The sequence below is a fragment of the Geotrypetes seraphini genome, chromosome 7 (assembly GCF_902459505.1).
Source record: "Geotrypetes seraphini chromosome 7, aGeoSer1.1, whole genome shotgun sequence".
NCBI classification, from domain to species: domain Eukaryota; kingdom Metazoa; phylum Chordata; class Amphibia; order Gymnophiona; family Dermophiidae; genus Geotrypetes; species Geotrypetes seraphini.
In genome coordinates, this window is record NC_047090.1 from 61376337 (window position 1) to 61403485 (window position 27149).

At 44.4% G+C, this 27149-nt stretch overlaps 1 protein-coding gene across 1 annotated transcript in view; it reads right to left on the reverse strand.

Annotated features, from left to right (window-relative positions):
* Positions 1-12980: 12980 nt before the first annotated feature.
* The window catches only part of PARVG (parvin gamma), a 186249-nt gene continuing 172080 nt past the window's right edge, over positions 12981-27149 (reverse strand). Inside the window, exon 13 of the mRNA XM_033952579.1 lies at positions 12981-15665. Coding sequence (XP_033808470.1) covers positions 15592-15665 — 74 coding nt within the window. The 3' untranslated portion in view covers positions 12981-15591. The remainder of the gene's footprint in view (positions 15666-27149) is intronic.

A 27149-nucleotide genomic window follows, 5' to 3' on the forward strand; every position in this document is an offset into this window, starting at 1 on the left:
CCACATGGGCCGAAGATGGCACCTGGGGCTATCGGACCCCAATCTATATGCTGAACTGCATTATTTGTCTACAAGCTGTACTCGAACTGATAACCAATGAGACCTCCCGAGCTTTGAGTACCATTGGCAGAGCGAATGCTAAAATGCGCACTGCTATTTATCAGAATCGTCTAGCTTTGGACTATTTACTAGCTGCTGTGCCTGTGGTAAATTCAACCTCTCCAACTGTTGCCTTGAACTTGAGTAAAGTGATTGAGAACGATGTGGATCGTATCACCAAACTGGCTCATGTTCCTGACCAGACCTGGCGTGACCTTACTGCAGACTGGATCTCTGGTACTTTCAGCTCCTGGTTGCCCTCTGGTTCAGCACTGAAGATCATCTTGCTGGTTGCCGCCCTGTCTTATCTGCTCCTTTGCTGCCTGCCCTGTGTGGTCCCCATAGCCATAAAGCTGCTCCACTGAACTATGGACTCTGTTGTCAACTGTTCCACTGCTGCATTGGCCCTGGCCCTTGCCCTCTCCCAGTCCCTTATCCACTGGGGACCCCGACTTTCCTGACCCCTAACTTTATTTTGTCAGGCTTGGCTCCTTAGGTACGCCAGCCTGAAAGGGGGGAATGTAGGGTCATGAAATAGTTAACTGTTGTTTAAAATATTGCTCTGGCCTACATAGCTGAAAACAGTGTATAATCTATTGACTTCATCTGCCTAAAATGTATGTCCCTACCTTACCACATTATAAGCTGAATAGATAAGAGTTTGAGCCATGATGTACCCTGCCCTTCTGTACATTTAACTGTAAGAGTTAGATAAGTGTCCTGCTAGTGTGAGCTTAGAACCAATGAGTGTTAAGAAAAGTAACACGTGAAAAGCTTTTTCTAGAATTCAGTTGTATAACCAGAAAAATGAATAAATATCTCTGTAACTTCCTGGTTTCGGCACTTCTGAGCCAGCTTGGAGCTCAGGGGTCCAGCATGCATGCTGTGAATAAATCTCTTGTACTTTCTTCACGCCTCTGACTTTGTGTGTCCAAGTGACCTTTCAATACAACTTTAATCAGGATTGATAATCAGGAGGTAAGTGGCTAGTAAGCCACTTTCAGCCACGGGCTGAACTAACCCCTGATATTCAATGCTAGTGCACTGAGGCCCAGATTCTATAAAGGGAACCTAACGCCTAACACTGAGCGTGACTTAGGTGTCCAAACTAAGTGGATAAAGAACCATTTAAAAGCCTTAACAAAGGGGGAGGGGAGGCCGCAGTTTACTCACTGGTTTACTCACGAGTTGACATTTTAAGGAATCATTTCAATTTGTGCAGCCAGAATGGAACAGAACACACCTTGTGCAGCCAAATAATGGAATAGAACATGCTTTAAACCCATGGGTTAAAACCACAGATTCGCACTGCACTTTTAAATAACAGGTAAATTGTCCCGATTGTGTCCCGACCAGTTTGCACAATATATAAAAATGGAGGAGTATGCATATGTACAATTTTTATTTGAAACCGCGGCAGAGAACAGGAGAGTCAGCAAGGACAGTAAGTGACTGGCCCTCAGCATTCGCTTCATTTCGGATTGGCAACCCCAATCGGTGTCTCTTCTTCTACTTAGTGAATCGATGCCTTCCTACTTATGCATGCCTTTTCCCCTCATTTGCATGGGCGGATCAGATCGGGTGGGAGATTGATCGAGCAGAAGGTTAGTGAATCGGGTCAGGGTCGGGGAATGATCGCAAACTGGTCGGTACACGATCGGTGAGTTTAGTGAATCTAGGCCTTTATGAAGTTGTTTGAGTTTCCAGAATACTTTTCTTCTTTAGATAACTTCACCAGAAGCATGAGAAATCCATGATCCAATGGTTGCAAGGTGATTGCATCGGCTAAAGTGGGTCACAGGCACCTTTGAGACAAAAGTCCATGCTATTTGAAGCACTGTCTGAAGTATGAATTGCAGGAGGCTGTTAACCAAGCTCTGTTTATAGATATATAGGCAGGGGCCCAGCCCCTACACCCTCATTACTGTATTAATGACTAGATTTATTATAGCTGTGCATAAGTGCAAAGAAGGGAGTTGACTGGTGTTTACCGTGGAGCCTTGTACCCCTCAGTCCATCATCAGCACAAAAACTTATAAATTTCTCACTTAAGATATCTGCTTTTCAAATTCCTGGGTAAAACCTGCTGTAGCACCAAGGACTAACATTTGCTTCTGCATCACTCCCCCACCATGCCCCACCTCCCACCTGTCCAACCCGCACCCTACCTTGGGGCCTATCGGCAAGATTTCTCATTACTTTCTTACCACCTCCCAAACAGCAATTTCCAGAGTGAGGAGGAAAAAGGTCAAGTACCAAAGTCATGTCCTGCTAAAACCAGGGACTGCGGACCACCACTGGCTGGTTGCTTATGGGTAAGCTTAGCCTAGCTCAGTGGTTCTCAACCTTTTTTCAGTTGGGACATACCTGACAGGCAATGCTTGCATACGTGACATGCTTCATACATGATTTCATGGACCTTTAGTCTGATACAGTATGGCAGTTCTTATAAATTAAAAGTAAACATACCCTGCATTCACCCCTCTCTCCCCCAAGCAACAAATGATGATCATAACTAGCACATTTTCTCCATAGAAGTGATCATACACGCACACCTCATAGTAGAGAGATGTATAGTAGAAGATAGGTAGGATTCGTATTATGTGAATCATAGGAATTAATGCTACACTTGTATGTTAGGTTTGCTACATGCATTTTGAGTTAGGGTTGGGGTTTTTTTAGATTTTGTATTATTTCTCAGCATGCAGCATTTAAAAAAATATGCTGACCTCTGTGGCCTCAGTATCAGGAAGTAACTGTGTATGCAAACTAAAGAATGACAAAGTGACAGAATTTGTCACCGTCTCCATCCCCACGGATAACTGCAGGAAACCATCCCTATGTCATTCTTTAAGGAGAGAGGGAAGAATCAGAGTATGAATGAGCACAGCCACTGACCCTTAAGCCTTGCATTGAAGAATGCTGATGTAAAAGGACCGAGGTAGAGAATGACACAGGGACAAAGTTTTCCCCATCCCCGCAGTAACTCCCATCCCCACAAGTTTTGATGCAGGGCCCTGCCCCTGCACAATTCCTTTAAGATTAGCCATAACTGCACAAACCTCAAACACTTAAGATTTTAAAGTGTTTGAAGCTTGTGCAGATGAGGCAGAGCTTGCAGGAATGGGGCAAGAACAGGAAAAGAACTCACCAGGATGGGACAGGAAAATGAGTTTCCATGGGAACGAGAAAAAATTTGTCCCCATGTCATTCTCTAGACTGAGGTTGAGATAGACACTAAAGAATGACACGAGATGACTTCCCATGGTTATCTGCAGGGATAGGGATAGTGACAAATTCTGTCACTGTGTCATTCTCTAAATTGAAAACCCTTCATTCTACATGAAATCATTGATGAGCACAAAACTACATAGGGCCTCTTTTAGAAAGCCCCAGTAACAATGCTGCCATGGTAAATACATGGAAGCCCATAGTAATTTAATGGGTTTTGCTGCATTTACTGTGACAGCATCACTACCAGTTAGTGATTTTTTAAAAACATTTTATTTTCAAGTTCAACATTTTTTTATTGAATAATTGTGAACAACAGGAGAGGAGGCAGGCAGGCGAGGGCAGAAGCTACAGGGCTCGCTGCCGATTCCAGCGGCAGCGAGCAGGAGAGGAGAAAGGCGAGGGGGACGCGGTGAGCCAGGGGCGGGCGAGAGCTAGCTCCGCCCACCCACATCGCGTCAGCGACTTCAGCCGGGCTCCCCCTTAAAAGGCAGGGAGCCGCGGCCAGGAGAACAACAACAGGAGAGGAGGCAGGCAGGCGAGGGCAGAAGCTACAGGGCTCGCTGCCGATTCCAGCGGCAGCGAGCAGGAGAGGAGAAAGGCGAGGGGGACGCGGTGAGCCAGGGGCGGGCGAGAGTTAGCTCCGCCCACCCACATCGCGTCAGCGACTTCAGCCGGGCTCCCCCTTAAAAGGCAGGGAGCCAATGGCGCGCAGCCGTTCGGCGCGCTGCGCCTTTGCGGAGGAGCCTTAAGAAGGAGCCAGGAGCACAGGCAGCCCAGTAGAGAAATTCCTGAGGTACATTTTCTCTAATTTATTCGCGATTCATTCTCATTCTCTTTCTCTCTCTTCTCTTACAGAACACAGGAAAGAGAACAGAGAAATGGAGGCTGCAGGAATCCAGCAGGGCTACCCAGTATACTGCATCGCATGTCATATGTATGACTACCTCCCCTTTGGGAGGCGGGCATACATATGCAATCGATGCCAGGAACTGGATAGCCTGAAGAGGGAGGTCGGAAGGCTGCAGGTTAGAGTCCAGGAGCTGGAGGGACTCTGCTCAATAGAGGAACAGTGTGGGGAAACGGAGGATACTACCAGAGAGAGCCACATCACAGAACAAGTCAGAGAGCTCGAGAAGTTCATAGAGGAGGCCTGGCAGATGGCAGAGGCACAGGACCACCAGCATATCAGACGGGAACCTGCAGCTGGAGGTCAGGAACCAACAAACACCATGGGAGTGGGACCTAGCGTAGGGTCTGAAAATGCAGATGATGGTACCCAACAGGACCTGGCGGAAGGACCAGCGGAGATCCAGCAGAGCCCGGAGGACACGGACCTGAGACCAGAGAGACATCTGAGGAAGGGGAAATCTGCTGTTGTAATAGGAGACTCAATCCTGCGAGAAGTGGACAGTCACATTGCCGGAGGGAGGGAGGACCGACTAGTGACATGTCTCCCGGGGGCAAGAACAACGGACGTCATCAGCAGAATTGATAGAATCCTGGAGGGAGCCGAGACAGAGGAGACGGCAGTTGTAATCCACATTGGAACCAACGACGTCAGCAGGAAAAATTTCAACCAGACTACACTGACTGAGCAGTTCAGGATCCTGGGGCGGAAACTGAAGCTGAGATCAAAGAGGATAGCCTTCTCGGAGATCCTGCCAGTACCAAGAGCAGACGCAAGAAGACAGAGCGAACTACAAGTAATGAACGGATGGCTGAGGAGATGGTGCGAGGAGGAGGGATTCCACTTTGTTCGAAACTGGACGACCTTCTTGGGGAAGAACAAGCTCTACATGAGAGATGGACTGCACCTGAGCACAGCTGGGACGAGGCAGCTGGCAAGAAACATCCAAAACGCCATAGACCTAGCTTTAAACTGAGGAGAAGGGGAAAGCCGGAAGTCGATCTGGCCTCGACACACCGGACATTGGTATCAAAAAATGATACTGAGCAAGGACATTGCAAAAGAGAGCTTGGGACCGAGTGGGATCTTTTGGACAAAGGGACTGAGAGAAAATTCTTGGGCAAAGGGACTATGAGAGGCTTCTTGGATAAAGGGACTGAGGGGACACTTTTGGGCAAAGGGACCGAGTGGGAACTCTTGGACAAAGGGGCTGAGAGGGACTTTTTGGACAAAGGGACTGGGAGGGAACTTTTAGACAAAAGGGCTGAGTGGAAATCTTCAGAAAAAAGGCCCACAGATGCAATGCAGGGGCCCAGTGCCCAAACGAATCTAACAGGCATGGTTGAAAGAGAACAATGGGAGCCAGGGGACCATCCAAAAAAGGGGATACTGGATGGGGGCAAAACGGACACGCCACGGGAGGTGGATGACCGAGTAAAGGCAAGCCAGGTGGGAGCGCCGAGCCATGGAAAGAAAACAGCAGGGCGGGCGACAAATCAGGACCTATATTGCCTCTACACAAATGCGAGGAGCCTCAGGGCCAAAATGGGAGAGCTGGAAATTATAGCCAGTCAAAAAGCCCTGGACATAATTGGAATCACAGAAACGTGGTGGGCTGATGACAATAAATGGGATGTGGTCATACCAGGGTACAAACTTTACAGGAGAGACAGGACACACAAGAAGGGTGGAGGAATAGCGCTATACATAAAAGACTCCATACCCTCAACCAAAATGGAAACAGCAGTAAGGTCGGAAGGCTTGGAATCAATATGGGTTAAGCTACCAGGAGGATCTGGAGCAGACATCAAATTGGGTCTATACTATCGTCTGCCTGGCCAATCGGAAGAAATCGACCGGGACCTGGAGACGGAACTGCAGCAGGTATGCAAGAATGGAAGTGTGGTGGTGATGGGGGACTTCAACTACCCTGGGATAGACTGGAGTATTGGGCACTCAAGTTGCGAGAGAGAGACCAAATTCCTGGAAGCCACGAGGGACTGCTTCCTGGAACAGCTGGTCACGGAACCTACACGAGGAGAAGCTACTCTTGATCTAATCTTCAGTGGACTGGGGGGACCTGCAAAGGAAGTAGCGGTATTAGACCCACTGGGGAACAGCGATCACAACATGATCCAGTGCAGACTAGAACTGGGATCATCCAGGGTGAAAAGAACCACAACAACAGCGCTCAACTTCAGAAAAGGGAATTATGATGCAATGAGGAAAATGGTGGGGAAGAAACTCAACGGCAGCACAAGGAAGATAGAGTCCGTAGAAAGCGCCTGGACCCTGCTCAAGCGTACGGTGCACGAAGCACAGAACCTGTACGTCCCCAGGTTCAGAAAAGAGTGCAAGAAAAATCGAATAAAGAACCCAGCATGGATAACGGCAGCTGTAAAAAAGGCGATCAGTAACAAGAAAGCATCGTTCAAAAAATGGAAACAGGACCAAACGCAGGCTAACCAAAAGGAACACAAGGAAAGCCAGAAGGAGTGCCACCGAGTGGTTAGGAGAGCAAAGAGGGAATATGAAGAGAGACTAGCGGGAGAGGCAAAAAATTTCAAATCATTCTTCAGGTACGTAAAGGGAAAGCAACCAGCGAGGGAGGAAGTGGGGCCCTTGGATGATGGGGATAGAAAGGGAGTAGTGAGGGAGGAAAAAGAAATAGCTGACAAGTTAAATGACTTCTTTACGTCGGTCTTCACGAGGGAGGACACATCCAACATTCCAGAACCAGAGGAAATAGAAAATGGAGATCAAGATAGCAAGCTGGTCCAATTAGAGGTGAGCCAGGAGGATGTCCTCAGGCAGATAGACAAGCTAAAGAGCGACAAGTCGCCAGGTCCAGACGGCATTCACCCAAGGGTGCTCAAGGAATTAAGGAATGAAATAGCAGAGACACTTCAGCAAATATGCAACCTATCCCTAAAAACTGGAGAGATCCCGGAGGACTGGAAAATAGCTAATGTCACGCCCATCTTCAAGAAGGGTTCGAGGGGCGACCCGGGAAACTATAGGCCGGTAAGCCTCACATCGGTCCCGGGAAAGATGATGGAGGCACTGATTAAGGACAGCATCTGTGACCATATCGAAAAAAATGGACAGCTAAGGTCGAGCCAGCATGGGTTCTGCAAGGGTAGGTCGTGCCTCACAAACTTGTTGTACTTCTTTGAGGGGGTAAATAACCAGGTGGACAAAGGTGAACCCATAGACATAATTTACCTAGACTTCCAGAAAGCCTTCGATAAGGTACCACATGAGCGGTTGCTCAGGAAGCTATGGAATCATGGGGTGCGCGGGGAGGTCCACCGATGGATCAAAAACTGGCTGGCAGACAGGAAGCAGAGGGTTGGTGTAAAGGGCCATTACTCGGACTGGCAAGGGGTCACGAGCGGGGTTCCTCAAGGATCGGTGCTGGGACCGCTCCTGTTTAACATATTCATTGACGACCTGGAGGCGGGAACAAAATGCGAGGTCATCAAATTCGCAGATGACACCAAACTATTCAGCAAGGTTGAAACCACGGTTGACTGCGAGAATCTCCAAAGGGATCTTACGACATTGGAAAAATGGGCGAAAAAGTGGCAAATGAGCTTCAATGTAGGGAAATGCAAGGTCATGCATATAGGGAGAAGGAACCCGATGTTCACTTACAAAATGGGGGGATCAATGCTAGGGGTCAGTAATCTGGAAAGAGACTTGGGAGTGATGGTAGACACGACATTGAAGGCGTCGGCACAATGCGCCACAGCCTCGAGGAAAGCAAACCAAATGTTAGGTATCATTAAGAAAGGTATCTCAACCAGAACGAAGGAAGTCATCCTGCCACTGTACCGGGCTATGGTGCGCCCGCATCTGGAATACTGTGTCACCGTACCTCAAAAAGGACATGGCAATGCTTGAGGGAGTCCAGAGAAGAGCAACTAAACTGATTAAGGGTATGGAAAACCTTACATACACTGACAGACTGAAGAAGCTGGGGCTGTTCTCCCTGGAAAAGCGGAGACTCAGAGGAGATATGATAGAGACCTTCAAGATCCTGAGGGGCATCGAAAAGGTTGACAAAGACAGATTTTTCAATTTGAAAGAAACCACAAGAACAAGGGGTCACTCGATGAAATTGAAGGGGGACAGGTTTAAAACAAACGCAAGGAAGTTCTTTTTCACACAGAGGGTGGTGGACACATGGAACACCCTTCCGGAGGCCGTGATAAGAAATAGCACAGTACAGGGTTTCAAGAATGACCTGGATAGGTTCCTGGAAGACAAAGGGATTGAGGGGTACAGATAAGAGCAGTGGAAGGTTTAGAGATAAGTGTAGAGGTAGGCATAAAAATAGTCAGGGACCGCTGATCAGGCAATATGCCTGATGGGCCGCCGCGTGAGCGGACCGCTAGGCTGGATGGACCTCTGGTCTGCCCCGGCGGAGGCGACTACTTATGTACTTATGTACTTATACATGTGTGAACAATTATAACACTCCTCACAATGGCAAAATTACAGTACCATTAAAATTATACAGAAGTCTGACAATCATCTATAGGTCTCCAAAACTTTTTTAAATTTGGTAAAATGTGCATTTTAACAGCAGCTACCTCATCATATTTCTTTACTAAAACAGCATTCCACCAAGCACATTCAGACAAAACTGAACTATTTTTACAGTTTAAGATTTACTATATTGTTATACCCAGTAATATATCAAACAATTTAGCAGGTTTTTTGGTTTTTATTTATTTATTTTTTTTTGCAAAATATGAGATAACGCCATAAAACAACAAACTTATAAGTTAAAGGAATCTGAAAATGAAAAAAATACTTTCAATTTTACCCCATATAGAACACCAAAACTGTCTCATAATTTAGCAAGTGTACAATGTTTTAGCTTTATTGTATAAGCATTGGTAACACACAGTTACAACATTTTGGGGCCAATGCAGAAAGCTACCATGTGTTTAGTTACCGAGGCTAAAACATTGTTTGTATGCACCAAGCAATGCCCTCACATTGCATTAAAATGAATGCTAATGAGGCAATCGAGTATTCTGTAGCAACACAGAGAGGTAAATAGGGCCTTTGGCACACAGTTACAAGGAGCCTTTTTCACTAAGTTCATGCTGCATACATGGGATTTCATTAGGTTTTTTGCGATTCAACTGTTGGTTTTGTCTCATTTCGCAACCTGAAGAAAGTCTCTGCAAAGTTCAAAGGCAGATAGGAGGTTACAGACATATACATATGTCTGAACTGTTTGCTCTATATAACTACATAAACAGGCTTCATACCCCTTCAGCTCTTAGTCTATCTCTAGAGAAGATCAAGGAAAAAACTACCAGACACAAAAGTGTAGTTTAAATATTCAAGACCTTGGGAGTTCTTAGCATCCTACTAAATAGTAGGAAACCAGCCAAGAGTCTCACCAAATTACAAGTGACTGGCCGTTTTATTGGGATTATAACATCATCAATTAATTCATTATTAAACATACGTAGTTGGTACATCTTCCAATTAGATTACAATTGCTTCATTAAGATCTAATGATAACTTGCCTACTTAGCAATGTTCTATTGGTTCTATCCAAGTCACATGGTTTCTGGTTAATCATACCTCATTTGTAATTTTCCCTAGCAACAACAATGGCTCAGGCATCATATGCTATTGGTTTCACCTCTGTCAGCAAAAGAGGGGATATCAACATGTTCACTTAGGACATAATGACCTAGGACTCATCCATTTTCCTATCTTATAGGAAATAGCAGCTGTGACATACATCTGTTTAAAACTTTAACATTTGCTAACCAAGTAATAATATTTTACTGTAACTCTGAAGCATTTCTGTCCTTCAGCTTCATCTTTTTATTTATATATTAGTATTTTTTCATGTTCCCAGGCAAGGGATGTCTAATACATATTGGTTATCCTTAGATCCTGCTTAATGAAAAACTGAAAGTGAAAGAGGCGTGTTTTGGACGGGCTTAGCACTTGGATGCTCTGCAGGGATAATCAAACTTGTACAAGGCTTTATTTAGACATTTGAAGCTAGACCTGTTTAAAAGCAAAAAGCAAATAAATGCTAAAAAGGTGCCCAAACTGACCAGATAACCACTGGAGGAATTAAGGAATGACCCCCCTCCCCTTACTCTTCCAGTGGTTACCAACCCCTTCCCACCACCCAAAGATGTGAAAAAACCAGTACTGTCAAGCCTCTATCATAGATTCACATGACTCACATACATCAGCACAGCAGAGCAGAGGGGCACTCTAAGGATTACTGCAGTAAATATCATATTAAAAGTCCCAATGTAAGCAAGTTATAGATGTCACTATAACTTGCTTACATTGTATGGTGAGTCCTCCAGAACCTACTGTACCTACATAAAGATGGCACCTGCTCTGGTGTACAGGTAGGTACAGTAGGTTTTGGAGGCTTATCATACAATATAAGTAAGTTATAGTGACATCTGTACTTGGGACTTTTAATTTGACATTTACTGCAGTAATCCTTAGAGTGTCCCTCTGCCATACTCAGGAATGCTCAGCTGCCTGTGACAGTTTGCTAAGAATGCTGGCTGCTTGGATGGCAGAAAAACTTGCTTTTGGGTCATTCCATGTCAAGTGGACCAGTAGCCAATGCTCAACCCCCTTGAAATTCATCCAAATTTTACAGGAGTGTTGTTTATGGTCTCAAATGAAACTCTGCAAAATTTTTGGGATTTATCTCAATTTGGTCAGGAGCTTAGGGGTGGTTGAACAAAAACAATCAATCCACTCCCATGCCTCGTGTGACCTAAAATTTCAACTTTGCTTAAGCACTGTGGCAGAAGGAAACTACCTAGGAGTCTGAAATTTTGCAGTTTGGTACAACACCTTGAGGTAAGTTTCTATGCCAAATTTGAAATCTTTTGTGAATGTGCTTCCATTTTTGCAGGTCAGAAAAGTAGGCAAAAAAGTTCACAAACTAAAATTTTCGGCAAAGTTTGGCTCCATACTGCTGATGGTAGGTAAGTCAGCTGAGGGTACAGCTTTACCAGCAGATATGAACCATGAGGTACTTCCAAGATTTGCAATACGAGCCTTTACAGTGAAGTGAAGCTGAAGATATGACCATCCAAAAAATATGTCTGTATGCATTTATGCAAAGTTTCACTAATGTGTAGGGTTTTGGTTGTTTTTGTTTTTTTTAAAATATCAATTGAAAGAACATGTTTTTTGCTACAGAAGCTATCCTGTTTCATCTTGGACCCAACCTTTCTTTGGTGAGAATTGATGGTTTAAAGATAAGCATATCTTGTTTGCGTAAACATGTTATGTTTCAGGGTCATTGGCACTTCATTATGAATGTGCTACTGAAAACTAATAACCAAGTTTTACCAGCCACAAGTACTTGTCTCGTACTATGCTCAGCGTTTGACAAACTTACTGTGCACTTATGCAAGATGACAGTCAAAATATGCATTGGCTTGCACAAACTACTTACTGCGTGCAAGCCCAAACACATAATCATGTGATTCACAAGAATGTACGCATAACTGTAGTAGTATATCTGATACATGCAGCTTTAATGAACATGTTCTGACTTGTAACTATCACAGCACAGTGGCTGTATGGCTTTAAGGTTCATCATGACACCATATGAATCTGAAAAACAGTGAAAATTTGCATAAAAGCATAAAGCCATATTTTTGGGATGGTCATATCTTCAGCTCATATTGCACATCTTGGAAGTGCTTCATGGTACATGTCTGCTGGTAAAGTTGTACCCTCAGCTGACTTACCTACCAGTAGCAATATGGAGCCAAACTGTGCCAAAAATTTTCATTCGTGAATTTTTTTGCCTACTTTTCTGACCTGTAGAAATGGAAGCACGTTTGCAAAAGATTTCAAACTTGGCACAGAAACTTGCCCCAAGTGTTGTATCAAACTACAAAATTTCAGACTCCTAGATAGTTTCCTTCTGCTGCAGTGCTTAAGCAAAGTTAGCATTTTAGGTCACACGAGGCATGGGAGTGGATCGATTGTTTTTGTTCAACCACCCCTAGCTCCTGACCAAATTGAGATAGATCCAAACAATTTTACAGAGTTTTATTTGAGACCCTAGATAACATCCCTGTAAAATTTGGTTGGATTTCAAGGGGGGTTGAGCGTGGGCGATTTTCAGTATGGTCCACTTGGCATGGAATGACCCTTTTGTGCATTTTTCATGTGGATATCTTTATACAGTGGAAACTTGGTTTGCGAGCTTAATTTGTTCCAGAAGCATGCTCGTACACCAAAGTGTTCATATATCAAAGTGAGTTTCCCCATACAAAGTAAGGGAAACTTGGATGATTCGTTCCACATCCCAAAAAGACCTCCCCCCCTGAGGCCACTGGCGAACTCCCACCCCACCCCACCATATCCCAAAAACACACCCCCCTGAGGCCACTGGCGCGCTTCCACCCCTCCCCACCCTTGGGAACTGGCTTCACTCTCCCCCCCCCCCCCCTGCAGCCCAAACCCTTACCTCGAGTGGACAGGACACCGGCACACAGCACCAATCCACAGGACATGATGGTGCCGAAAGAGCCTGCCGCTGATCTCTCAGGGGGTGAGGGGGCAAAGCTGGTTCTTGGGGATGGGGGTGGGGGCTCGCATATTGAGTCAATGCTCGGTTTGCGAGTCAAAGTTTGCAGGAGTGTTTTGCTCATCTTGCAAACACTCGCAAACCACGTTACTCGCAAACAGAGGTTTGACTGTATTTGAGAATGGCCAAAAAAGATAGACATACTAAGGGCCCAAACATCTAGATAATTTATTCTCAAACATAAAAGATAGACATCTTGCAGTTTTGAAAATGAACATATTCTCTACTGGATTTCTGGAAGCCTTTTCCAAAACATCCAAACTCAGACACAGACGTTCTTTTGAATATGCCCCTCTATGTGTCTTTATAAAATGTTAGCACAAGTCAATTTCAAGTTCAGATTTCACTTGTGCAGAAATTGTGCCTACACTGAAACCACAGGCATAAACGGTCACAAGTATAATTCATTTGGTCATGCATATTTTATGTGCATAAAATATTTGAGTAAATCACAACTCCACCCATACTCTAAGCACAGCTACTCTGTTAAGTATTACTTCAAGAGAAGTTCCGTACATGTCAACTGCACAGCACAGAATTTGCGCATAATTCTCCACATCCACAGAATGTGCAGAATTCTGCATTTCTCATGTCAAATTCAGCGCAGCCACAAGCAGCAGCATATTTATTCACTCTCTCTCCCCCTCCCACTCTGAGCTTGTGTGATAAGAAGAGGAGAAAATGAATCACTGCAAATCGGGTCACTTCCTCATCTTTTGCACCCATCTTAGACTCAAACGTGAGGGTCTACAGAGTTCATATAAGCAGGGCTTAGATGGCACAAGAGGAGGAAGTGACCAGATATGCAGCAGTTCACTTCCTTCTCATGTTGGTGCATGAGCTCAGCAAGAGAAGGTGAGAGAGAGAGAGAGTGAACAGAGGTGTTGCTACTCATGGTAGAGGTTGAGAAGGAACTAAAACAAAGTAAGTATGCCTAGGGTGAAGGGGGGCAGCAGAGCAAAGTGAGTGTGTGGAAGTGGGGGGAGAACAGAGCAAAGTGAATGAGCCTTGGAGGGGAGGCAGACCAAAGTGAATGTGCCATGGGGATTGGAGTGGTGCAGAACAAGGTGAGAATATTTCATGGATTAGGCGGCGGGGAGAGAAAGCTGTGCTATGGGAGGGGGGTAGAAGCAGAAAGCTGAGAATGTATCACTGGTGGGTGGATCAAGCCTGAGGGTCTGCCATGAGCGAGGGTGGAGGAGAGACACAATAATAGTTGAGGAGGGGAGTAGAAAGAGAGGCAGGGTGTTTAACTGGGGGGGGGATAAGAAGTGGAGGTAATGCATTTGAAATAAGACTGGGGGGGAAGCAGAACTAAAGGTCATGCTGGGAGTTAGAGGAGAGATACTTGCAGTTGGAATGAGAGAGAGAGAGAACTGGGAAGGCTGGAGCCTGAGAATTGGAAAAATCAAGAGGAGTTTCAAGTCTTATGATGGGGCATTCTGTCAAAAACACTAGAAATAAGTTTTGAAGAATTTTAAAATATTGTGCACAGAATTTAAAAATTTTTTTCTGCAGAATTTTCCCACAAGTACAGTATGAACCAGCTTACAATGCACATACTTTTAGGTGTGATCAAATTTTAGAAGAGCCCTTTTACATGTATAAATCAGCATATTCTGCACATTAATGGTTTAATAAAATAATTTTCTAAAATTCTTAATGCATTTTAATGGATTTTAAAAATCTTTTATGCACAAGCAAGGAAGAGGAAGCATGAGAAGAGTAGCGAGGCGATATTTCCAAGCACCTCTTGAAATCCATGAAGATCTAATCAGTATATGATAGTGCTGACATCACAAATTGAATCATTCCATTCTCTGTTATGTCATTTGTTACTGAACCAATCATGGCTACACGCAAGAATAATGGTTTCAATCTCTTGGGCCCATTTTTCATCAGCACTGGTATCCGATTATGTGCCAGAACTTTGTTCATATATTCAATGGCACTGTGCCTATGGGGACTTAATTTTATAAAGCTTAACCCCCCCCATCCCCATCCCCACACACACACGTATAGCCTGCTTTACAAGCAGAAAATAACTTTTCTAAAATTTAATTGTGATGTAGTCCTGCCAAAAAGATCATGTGTATTTATGCATGTACCAACTGTAGGTGTTCTGGGGAGATCAACATTTTTTTCACTATTATTTTATCCTTATTTCTTTTGGAATGGATACTATGTGGTGTAAATCTTCAAAATAGAAAAAGAATTAGGCCATGAGGTTCAAAATCATAATATATGTGCCTTTACTCATCTGAGAAGCCTCTTCATCTGACCTATGCTTAATACACGCATTATTTATCAATAGCGCACATTATAACGTTGAGAAATAGCACACACTATTGATCGATAGTGTACAATACCAAGCATACATACATCATGTTACGGATCTGGAAGTAGAACAGCAGCAGGAAAAGGGTTAGTGAATCAGGTCGGGGTCGCAAACCGATCTGTACACGATCTGTTTGCTTAGTGAATCTAGCCCAATAAGTGTTCACTGTCTACTTCTGGTGTCAGAATAACTAGATAATGAAAACACCAGAGACAATACACAGCATAGGATATACGAGAGAGCATTTTTCTTAGTCTGTATCAGTGATGAAAGGGCATCACTCAGCGTCTGACAAGACCATAAAAATCTATTTTAAATATATGTTCTCAAAACATATATGAACAAGAAAATCTTGATCCTGGTATCCACCTTCACTGTGCTTGTGGTTCATTTATTTTTATACTTGGAAAACAGACTGTACAAAACTCGTAAGGTTGTCTTGATATCTCTGTTCACAATATCTGTGAATAAATCAAGAGAGAGATTGTGGATGAATAAGCCTGTTCACATACCAACCACAAACAGATCAAAAGTCTTCCAAAGGTTCACGCAGCTGTCTAAGCTTCTCGGATCTATGGGACATTGTAAATTGTGGCCATTGACCTGGAAAAAGGATTGACCAAGTCACAGAAAACATTCCCCAGAAGTCTGCTACAAGTGTGAGATAGCTAAGAGCTTAAAATCTCATCTTGTCTGTCCTCTTGCAGAATGTTAAGCATAATTCAGACTTACCACAAACCACTATAGAATTTCATAACTAAGAAATCAGTGACATTTATTCAGATAGGAACGACTCCTACTCAAATAAATGCCATTCTCTGGGGCCATATCGAAGAAGCAAAGAAATTCTGGAGAGTCCAAGATGAAGGCTTTATTCAAACAAATAAATAATCTACATAAAAATTTCTAGGGCCTAAACCTCTGGTGAAACATATGGACCCAACACGGACCAAATAGGGACCCCTGAAGAAGACTATACTGTCGAAACACGGACTGTGTTAGGTCAATATGTTTCACCAGAGGTTCAGGCCCTAGACATTTTTATGTGGATTATTTATTTGTTTGACATCTTAGACATCAACTCTCTATGATTTCTTTGTTTCTTTAATATTATTTTATTTTTACTTATTTTAAAAATTTCTATACTGTTTATAACTAAACAGTTCACAAAGTTACATACATAATTTACAAACAGAATCAACATAACAGACAAATAATCCTAAAAAATCATATTAAAACATTATTAGAGACTAAAAACCATAATAAGAATGATCGTAAACAGTTCATCAGCTTTGCCACAAAAGGCAATTATTAACTAGATGAAAGCATCTACAAATAGCTGTGTCTTGAGCAATTTCCTGTGGAGGGACCAGGGTCAATTTTCTTAGTATTCTCTGAGGCCAGCCATGGATTTTTAGTGGCTCCAGATAATGCTGCTGAAAATTTCTGGCAATATCAAAACTTCTGGAGCATTTGAGTGCTGCATTGCTAGTGGCCTTCAGATGATTAAAAGTGATTAGATTTCTCCATAGGTTAACACCCAGTGTCTAATACCTCTTCTCTCTTTCCTACCAGGTTCTACTCCAGTGAATTTTGCTCTTGAAAATAGGATGGGAAAGTAGGCGGCATTAAGTATAATTGAGATATATTTCTTCTTATTTATATCTAGAAGGTCCTAAAGCAGAAGGAACTAAAGCAGAGCTAGGAGTTAACTGGACAGTGCTGATATTCAGTCTATTAACTAGCTAAATATACAGATAAAGAAAGGATAACAAAAAAGCTGTCCTAAAATTATCTGGGTAGTTAGCCAGGTATCAGTCTGAATATCACTAGAACAAAGGAATTGCCGCTGCTGGGTCAGACCAGTGGTCCATCGTGACCAGCAGTCCGCTCACTCAGCGGCCCTTAGGTCAAAGACCAGTGCCCTCCTTGAGTCTAGCCTTACCTGCGTATGTTCTGGTTCAGCAGGAACTTGTCTAACTTTGTCTTGAATCCCTGGAGGGTGTTTTCCCCTATAACAGACTCCGGAAGAGCGTTCCAGTTTTCTACCACTCTCTGGGTGAAGAAGAACTTCCTTACATTTGTACAGAATCAATTCCCTTTCAACGTTAGAGAGTTTCCTCTTGTTTGCTCTACCTTGGAGAGGGTGAACAACCTGTCTCTATCTACTAAGTCTATTCCCTTCATTATCTTGAATGTTTCGATCATGTTCCCTCTCATTCTCCTCCTTTCAAGGGAGAAGAGGCCCAGTTTCTCTAATCTTTCACTGTATGGCAACTCCTCCAGTCCCTTAACCATTTTAGTCGCTCTTCTCTGGACCCTCTTGAGTAGTACCGTGTCCTTCTTCATGTATGGCAACCAGTGCCCAGTTAAGTGCCAACAGCTGTTTTATACCTGGGTATTCAGCACTGAATATCTGTGCATAAAATTATTATTATTATTTATTTTTTTTTGCAATTGTTTATTTGGATTTTCCTGATGTTTTGCTGTGCATAAAAATTTTAAGGATAGCCAGCAATGAAAAAATGATATCTGCCATGAGCTGAATATCAGGGGATCAATTTTTAATTAAAGAAACTTCCTAATGTCATGTCCAAATAAAGTGTTCCCCAGCTAAGTGAGATGATATACGAAATGAAAAGTAATTGTAGCTCCATAAGTAAGACAACATATCCACACAGATCGAGATTAGGTTCAATGTACAGCACAGGCGTCAAATAAACAGGACAGATTTTTCTGTCCTGAAGCAATTGTGAAATTAGATTTTATATCTACAGTACATAAAATGCTATGACAAACAGCTAATGAGATACAGCAAAAGGCTCTCTCAACTCTTCTTCAGTGCCTGCTTTGACTTTCAGGCTTTACTCACTCTGCTAATGACACTGGCTGGTGGTCTGGATTACAGCTGCAGTGAAGGCCGTCCAACTGTGCAACTTTAGACTAATCCAAAGCATTTTCTCAGCATTGCCAAAGAAGTACTGTTCCGTACTTCTTTGGTGAGACCTCTTTGGTGAGACCTTCTTTGGTGAAACCTCATTTAGAATACTGTGTACAATTCTGGAGGTCGCACCTTCAAAAGGATCTAAAAAGGATGGAGTCTGTCAAGAGGAAGGTTACTAAAATGGTGCATGGTCTTCATCATAAGGCATATGGGAACTAACTTAAAGATCTCAGTCTGTATATTTTGGAGGAAAGGTGGGAGAAAGGAGATATGACAGAGACATTTAAATACCTATTTGGCGTAAATGCATGAGTCAAGTCTCTCATTTGAAAGGAAGCTCTGGAATTAGAGGGCATAGGATGAAGTTAAGAGGTAGTAGATGCATGGAACAGTCTCCCGGTAGAGGTGGTGGAGACAGAGACTGTGTCTGATTTCAAAAAAGCCTGGGATAGGCACATGGGATTTCATAGAGAGAGAAAGAGATAATGGTTACTGCGGATGGGCAGACTGGATGGGCCATTTGGCCTTTACCTGCAATCATGTTTCTATGTTAACACAGAATTAATTATTTCTGTTCTTTGTTCACAGATGAAAGGCTAGGTCTGCAGAAAATACGGTAGATACAATTAGAAATGAAAGTGAGGTAGACCATGGATGATTTTCAGAAGACTGCATTCATCAGGAGCTAACTATACTAAAGGTAAACAAAGAGATGGGGCTAGATGGGATACATCCAAAGATACTGAAGCACCTTAGGGAAGTTCTGTGAATCTGCTATACTACCTCTTCAGTGCTTTCTTAGATTCAATTCTGATCCTGGAGAAGGATGGATGAGATCAATCTCTACAAAAGCTGAAGTAAGGAGGAGGTTGCGATCTACAGGCTGGTTAGACTGGCTTCTATATTGAATAATTTAAGAGAGAGGATAGTACAGTTTCTGGAATCCAATGAATTGCTTGACACAAAGCAGCATGGTTTTAGAGTTAAGTCTTGTCAGATGAATCTGATTATGACCAAAGAGTTGGATTAAGTGAGAATACTAGATGTAGTGTACTTAAATTTCAGCAAAGCCTTTGACACAGTTTTGCATTGGAGACTTATAAATAAACTGAGCACCTTAAAATGACTGACTGAGTTACAAACTGGTTGAGCAAACGATGATAAAGTGTAGTGGTAAACAGAGTTCACTCTAAGGAAAAGAGTAATACTAGGTTTTATTTCTCCGTCACTCTTCCCACAGACTATGGCAAAGCACTTCTATGACAAGGTTTAAAAAATTAACCTTAAGTTCTGAACCGAACTACCTTCTCCAGCCTGCTCTACCAAACCCAACCCTTATCACCTTATCATCCTTTCCTGAAATTACTGAGGAAACTGCACATTTTCATTCCTCCTCCAAACTCACCACCTGTTCCTCTGATCCAATTCTCACCCATCTCTCCTATTGTCATCCCCTCTATCTGCTACATCCTTAACCTATGCCTGACACCTTCAAATATGCCGTTGTTACATCACTACTTAAAAACCCTTGCTAGACCCTACCTGCCCTTCCAACTATCATCCTGTCTCCCTCCTCCCCTTCTTATCCAAGCTACTTGAACAGCTGTTCACCGCCATTGTCTTGATTTTCTTTCATCGCAGGCTATCCTTGACCCGCTTCAATCGGGCTTTCACCCTCTTCATTCTACAGAAACTGCCCTTTCAAAAGTCTCCAGTGGCCTGCTTCTGGCCAAATCCAAAGGCCTGTACTTCATCCTCATCCTTCTTGATCTATCCACAGCTTGTGACGCGGTAAATCACCACCTACTCATTGATACACTGTCCTTGCTTGGATTTCAGGGCTCTGTTCTTATATGGTTTTCTTCCTATCTTTCCCATCACACTTTTAGCATATGCTATGGTGGATCCTCTTCCGCTGCCATCTTGCTATCGGTTGATGTACCTCAGGGCTCTGTCCTGGGCCCATTTCTTTTTTCCATCTACATTTCTTCCCTCTAAGCCAATGACTCGCAGATCTATCTCTCTACACTGAAATCTTGACATTCAATCCCAGGTTTCAACCTGTACTACCTGGATATCTTGCTGCTATCTAAAATTAAATATGCCTAAGACTGAGTTCCTTATCTTTCCACCTGTCTCTCCTCTTTCCCCGTTCTCTATTTCTGTGAGCAATACCCTCATCCTCCCTGTCTTGTCAGCTCGCAACCTTTGGGTAATCTTTGACTCATCTCTCTCTTTCTCTTCACATATCCAAAAGACTGCTAAAACCTGTTGTTTCTTTCTTTACAATGACAATCAAATCAGACTCTTCTTTTCTGAGTGCACTGCCTAGACCTTCAACACCTCTCGCCTAGACTACTACAAACTGCTTTTCACTGGCCTTCCGCTAAATCATCTCTCTCCCTTTCAATCTGTTCAAAACTCTGCTGCATGCCTCATATTCCATCGATGTTGCTTTGCTCACATTACCCCTCTCTCCACTCTCTCCAAGTCATTTCATTGACTTTCTATCCATTTCCGTATACAGTTCAAACTCCTCTTACCAACCTAGAAGTGTATTAGCTCCACAGTTCCTCAGTATCTCTCTCCACATTCTCTCTCCACATCTCTCTCCACATTCCACCCTCCCCCCCCCCCCCCCCCGGCCACTCTGCTCATCGCATAAGTCTCTCTTATTTGTAACCAGTGGTGTACCTAGCATATGTGACACCCGAGGCCCATCATTTTTTGACACCCCCCCAATCTGTATGAAAAATATGATTTTTAGTAACAATCCACATGTCACACAAGAGTGTACCTAGGAAAAGGCAGCATCTTACATACTGCAGTGAGCAGTACAACATCAATATACCCATTGTAAAACTAAACAAGCCAGACTAGTACAGATCAATCCTACACAGTCAATCCTAACAGAAAACCATGTCTTTTTGAACACAAAGAACACAGAAAAACACCTTCGCCTAGTATGTAATCACAGACTAACCCCTCCCCCTTTTACAAAACTGTAGTGAGGATTTTAGCCATGGTGGTAACAGCTCAGATGCCAACGCTACAAAATGCTCTACAGTTTTGTAAATGGGGAGATAGAATAAAAATACGTAGACAAAGGTTAAACTGAAGCACCAAGAAACTGGACTCTGCGTACAATGCAACACCACCGAAACAGCGATGCATCTCCCCTAAAGCAAAAAAAAAAAAAAATAGACAGACTCTGGTTTCTGCTTTCTTCATCTTCTTGTCACTCTCTTCCTTTCATCCACTGTCTACCCTCTCTCTGCCACTTCTATATGGCATCTTCTCTTCTTCTATTCCCCTTCCAGAAACTTTATGCCTCCCCCTTCCATCTCTCCCTTCACCCCCATTGGTCTGGCATCCATCTTCTTCCCTTCCCTCCACCAATGGTCTGGTATCTCTCTCCTCTCCTTCCCTCTCCCACACTCCCATGGTCTGGCATTTCACTCTCTCCTCTACCTTCCTCCCCCTCCCACTTCCATCAGCATCAGCACCCTTTCTTTCCATCCAACCCAATTCCATCCAGTATCCTTCCCCCTTATGTTTCCTCCCTTTCCCTGCACACCAATTCCATCAGCATCAGCTCCCTTTCTTTCCCTCCAACCCAATACCATCCAGTATCTTTCCTCCTTATGTCTCTTTCCCTTTCCCTGCAATTCAATCAGCATCTGCCCCTTTCTCTCCCTCCACCATACTTCCATACCACCCTGACCCCCTTTCTCACCCTTCACCACGCTGCATACCACCCTGACCCCTTTCTCACCCTCCACACCGTTCTTTACCACCCTGACCCCATTTCTCACCCTTCACCACACTTCCATACCACCCTGACTCCCTTTCTCACCCTCCACACCCTTCCATACCACCCTGACTCCCTTTTTCTCCTTCCACCACCCTGTTATGCTCCTTTCCATCCAAATCAGCAAAATCCCACGATGACTGCAGCTGCCGTCCACCCCCCGCCCCCTGATGTCACTTACCTCTTCCAGAGCAGAGGCAGCAGAAGTAGTCATCGCGGGAGCTTCTGGACCCGGCCGGCTGTGCACCCCCTTCAAGCGTGCACACGGGGCAGACCGCCCTCCCTTGGTTCGCCACTGTCTGTATCCTTCTCCTCTACGGACAACTCCAAACTGTCCCTTTGCACCGTATGCCTGGAACAAACTGCCTGACTTGATATGTCAATCTCTGTCTCTGGCAGTATTCAAATCCAGATTCAAAATCCACTTCTTTAAAAATGCTTTTGATTCCAAACTCTAACCCACTTTCTAAGAACCAATATCTGTCTTATCATTCCCTCTGTAATTCCCCCACCTGAGCACTGTGTATAAATGCGCCTTCTTGTCCAGTTTGTTTGTCTTGCCTAGATTGTAAGCTCTTTTCAGCAGGGACTGTCTCTTCTAGGTTTTGATGTACAGCACTGCATATGTCTAGTAGTGCTATAAAAATGATTAGCAGTAGTAGGATCAATTTTTCTCTCTGGTTCTTTTTAACAGTTTTGTAAGTGATATTGAGTAACTTCTTCTTTGCAGATGATACCAACATCTCCAATAGGTTACACAGCTTGGATGGGGTGGAAAATATGAAAAGACTCTAATGAAGATGAAATAATGGTCTAAAATTTGGCACTTGGGCTGCAAAATCCCAAGGCAGTAGTACAATATAGGGGTAAAGTACTTCTGTACATGAAAAAAGCAGGGCAGGATTAATTCGTCGAGGGTCCCTAAGCACCCAAGTACACTGGGCCCCTGCCCTGCTCCACCGCATCATGCGCCCAGGCGGAAACAGGAAGCTGCGTCAGAGGGAAGCTTTGGGCAAGCAGCACCGCTTGCACAATTGCAGTTCCCGTTGCCTTTCTTACCCACATTGCTTGCTTGTCTTACTTTCCATCGATGGGGAGGGGCCACTTGGCCTACCCTGAGGGTGACCATATCTGGTAGAAAAGTGATGGCAAAAGCCAGAAGGATACTTGGCTGCATAGGGAGAGGAATGGGCAGCAGGAGAATCTTGATGATAATGGCTCCGTATTAGTCTCTAATGAGACCTCATTTACAGTACTATGTACAGTTCTGGAGATCATACCTTTAAAGATTATAAACAGAATGGAGTCAGTCCAGAGGGCAGCTACTAAAATTGTCAGTGGTCTTCATCATAAAGCATACAGAGACAAATGTAAGAAAAGTCAGAGAGACATTCAAATAACTCCATGGCACAAATGTCCAGGAGATAGACCTCTTTCGGGTGAAAGGAAGTTCTAGAATGAGGGGATATAGGATGAAGATGAAAGGGGAAAGACTTTGAAATAATCTAAGGAAATACAGCTTTACAGAAAGGGTGGTAGGTGCATGGAAGAACTTCAAGAAAGCATGGAACAAGCACAAAGGATCTCTAAGGGAGAAGAAGGGATTGCTAGGTTACTTAGCTGCTCATTTATGTTATAGAATATGCTTGCATCGGGCAAACATAAGTAAAACAAAGTTATTCCTACCACAGATTTTGTGTAACTTATTATAAGATCTTTGAGGAAGCAATTTTATAAAGGCACACACATACTGTATATTGTCTTTATAAAATTGGCATGTACATATATATTTCTCTCTTCTTTTTTTTGTGTTCGGGTGGGCGGTTAAACTGCTTTGTTCAAACAGATTACCTGACTGTTCTGTTTATGCTGCTTGATTTGTTCTGTTTGATCAATAAAAGATATATGAAATAAAATTGGTACATCATTTGTGCCTATGTTCCTTCACATGTTTCCACAACAGCAGGGACAATGTATCAGCCAGAGTCAGAAAAAACGTTAAATAGCAAGATCTTGCTATGTTCCTTCACAGCCTAGGCCAATGGTATTCATTCCCATTCCACAAGGGCTACCAACAGGGCAAGTTTTGAATATACTGTATATTAGAGAGTTGCGTATGCCTGCTACTCCCAAGAAAAATCACATGAAACAGACATATCAAGCCAGCCAAGTTTTCAGGATGCCCACAATGAATATGCAGACAAGACAGTGCAAGCAAATTTATCTTATGCATATTCATCAACAAATCTTCCCACGGAGCTTATCAAAATCTTTAAATAGCTAATAATCTGTACAACACGTATAATCCTCAAAGCTAGATATATATTAAATAATTATACCATAAATATAATTTTATCATATCTTTTAAATATTCATAGTTTATTAAATATTACATACACAATAAATTCATGGAGGAGGAGAGGGCTGAAGAGAGAAGCAGAAGGCAGGACAGAGGAGACACATGGAGGCAGAAGGGAAGGAGCAGGAGAGAGCCAGAGGGTGAGGGGCTGAGGCGAGAGTTAGCTCCGCCCACCCCTGACATCACCGGCAGCAGACCCGGAGCTCCCCCTTAAAAGGGGAGGGGCTAAGGATCACAGATCAGCTTGCTTTCAGCTTGTTCTGAGATCGGGGCAGGCAGAGGAGGAGAGGGCTGAGGAGAGAAGCAGAAGGCAGGACAAAGGAGACACGTGGAGGCAGAAGGGAAGGAGCAGGAGAGAGCCAGAGGGTGAGGGGCTGAGGCGAGAGTTAGCTCTGCCCACCCCCTGACATCACCGGCAGCAGACCCGGAGCTCCCCCTTAAAAGGGGAGGGGCTAAGGATCGCAGATCAGCTTGCTTTCAGCTTGTTCTGAGATCGGGGCAGGCAGAGGAGGAGAGGGCTGAGGAGAGAAGCAGAAGGCAGGACAGAGGAGACATGTGGAGGCAGAAGGGAAGGAGCAGGAGAGAGCTAGAGGGTGAGGGGCTGAGGCGAGAGTTAGCTCCGCCCACCCCCTGACATCACCGGCAGCAGACCCGGAGCTCTCCCTTAAAAGGGGAGAGGCTAACAGCGCCTTAGCGAGAGTGCCTTTGAGAAGGAGCTAGGAGCCCAGGCAGCTCAGCAGCAAATTCTAACTTCTGAAAAATAAACCACAGGTATTTTTCTTCTCTTCTCATTCTTCTCTTCTCTCTCTACTCTTTCAGCTAGCTGCATGCCGGGCACCACTCCCACACACCGAGGGACTATAGGAACGAGAAAAGAGAAATGGAGGCAGCAGGAACCCAGCGGAGCTTCCCAGTATACTGCACCGTGTGTCATATGTATGACTACCTCCTCTCTGGGAGGCAGGCATACATATGCGGTTGATGCCAGGAACTGGATAGCCTGAAGAAGGAGGTCGGGAGACTGCAGGTTAGAGTCCAGGAGCTGGAGGGACTCTGCACCATAGAGAAACAGTGCTGGGCAACTGAAGACACCACCAGGGAGAGCCACATCACGGAACAAGTTAGAGAGCTCGAGAAGTTCATCGAGGAGGCCTGCAGGATCACCAGCACAGCACAGGACAGGCACAGGACCACCAGCACACCAGGAGAGAACCAACAGTTGGACGACAGAATCCACCAGACGCCATGGGAGTAGGACCTTACAGAGGATCTGGACAGGCAGATGAGGTGAAGACCCAACAGAGCCCGGAGGAAGGACTAGCGGACTGCGCCACTGACACAGACCTGAGATCAGAGAGACAGTTGAGGAAGGGGAGATCTGCTATCGTAGTGGGAGACTCAATCCTGAAAGAAGTGGACAGTCACATAGCCGGAGGGAGAGAGGACCGACCAGTGACATGTCTCCCGGGGGCAAGAACGAAGGACGTCATCGACAGAATTGAGAGGATCCTGGAGGGAGCCGAGACGGAGGAGACAGCAGAAGTAATGCACATTGGAACCAACGAAGTCAGCAGGAGGAGCTACAACAGGACTACACTAACTGACCAGTTCAGGATCCTGGGGAGGAAACTGAAACTGAGGACAAGGAAGATAGCCTTCTCAGAGATCCTGCCAGTACCGAGAGCGGACGCAAGGAGGCAGAGTGAACTACAAGCAATAAACGGTTGGCTGAGGAGATGGTGCGAAGAGGAGGGTTTCCACTTTGTTCAGAACTGGACAACTTTCTTGGGGAAGAACAGGCTCTACAGGAGAGACGGACTGCACCTGAGCACAGCTGGGACGAGGATGCTGGCATACAACGTCCAGAGCGTCATAGACTAGGCTTTAAACTGAGGAGAAGGGGAAAGCCAATAGTCGATCTGACCTCGACACATCGGACAATAGTATCAAATAAGGATACTGAGCAAGGACATTGTAAAAGAGGGCTCGGGACTGAGTGGGAATTTTTGGAAAAAGGACCTAAGGACGCAATGCAGGGGCCCAGGGCACAAATGAAACTAGCAAGCAGGATCAACAGAGAACAACGAGAGCCAGAGGGGCAAGGACATTGTAAAAGTGGGCGCGGGACTGAGTGGGAATTTTTGGAAAAAGGACCTAAGGATGCAATGCAGGGGCCCAGGGCACAAATGAAACTAGCAAGCAGGATCAACAGAGAACAACGGGAGCCAGAGGGGCAACCAAAAATGGGGAAACAGGCTGAGGACGAAACAGACACACCGCAGGAGGAGGATGACCGAGACGAGGATCGGGGACTGGCAACCCATGAGGGGGTCGGCAGGAGTGCCAAACTACGAGGAAAACCAGCAGAGAGGGCAAACAACCGGGACTTACATTGCCTATACACTAATGCTAGGAGCCTAAGGGCCAAAATGGGAGAGCTGGAAGTCATAGCCAGCAAGAAGGACCTAGACATAATTGGAGTCACAGAAACGTGGTGGACTGATGACAATACCAGGGTACAAACTCTACAAGAGAGACAGGACACACAAAAAGGGTGGAGGAATAGCGCTATATATAAAAGACTCCATACCCTCAACCAGGATGGAAACAACAGTAAGGGCGGATGGCTTGGAATCACTATGGGTTAAGCTACCGGGAGGAACTGGAGCAGACATAAAATTGGGTCTGTACTATCGCCCACCTGGACAACCGGAAGAAATCGACCAGGACCTGGAGGCTGAACTGAGGCAGGTATGCAAAAGCGGAAGTGTGGTGGTGATGGGGGACTTCAACTACCCTGGAATAGACTGGAATATTGGGCACTCAAACTG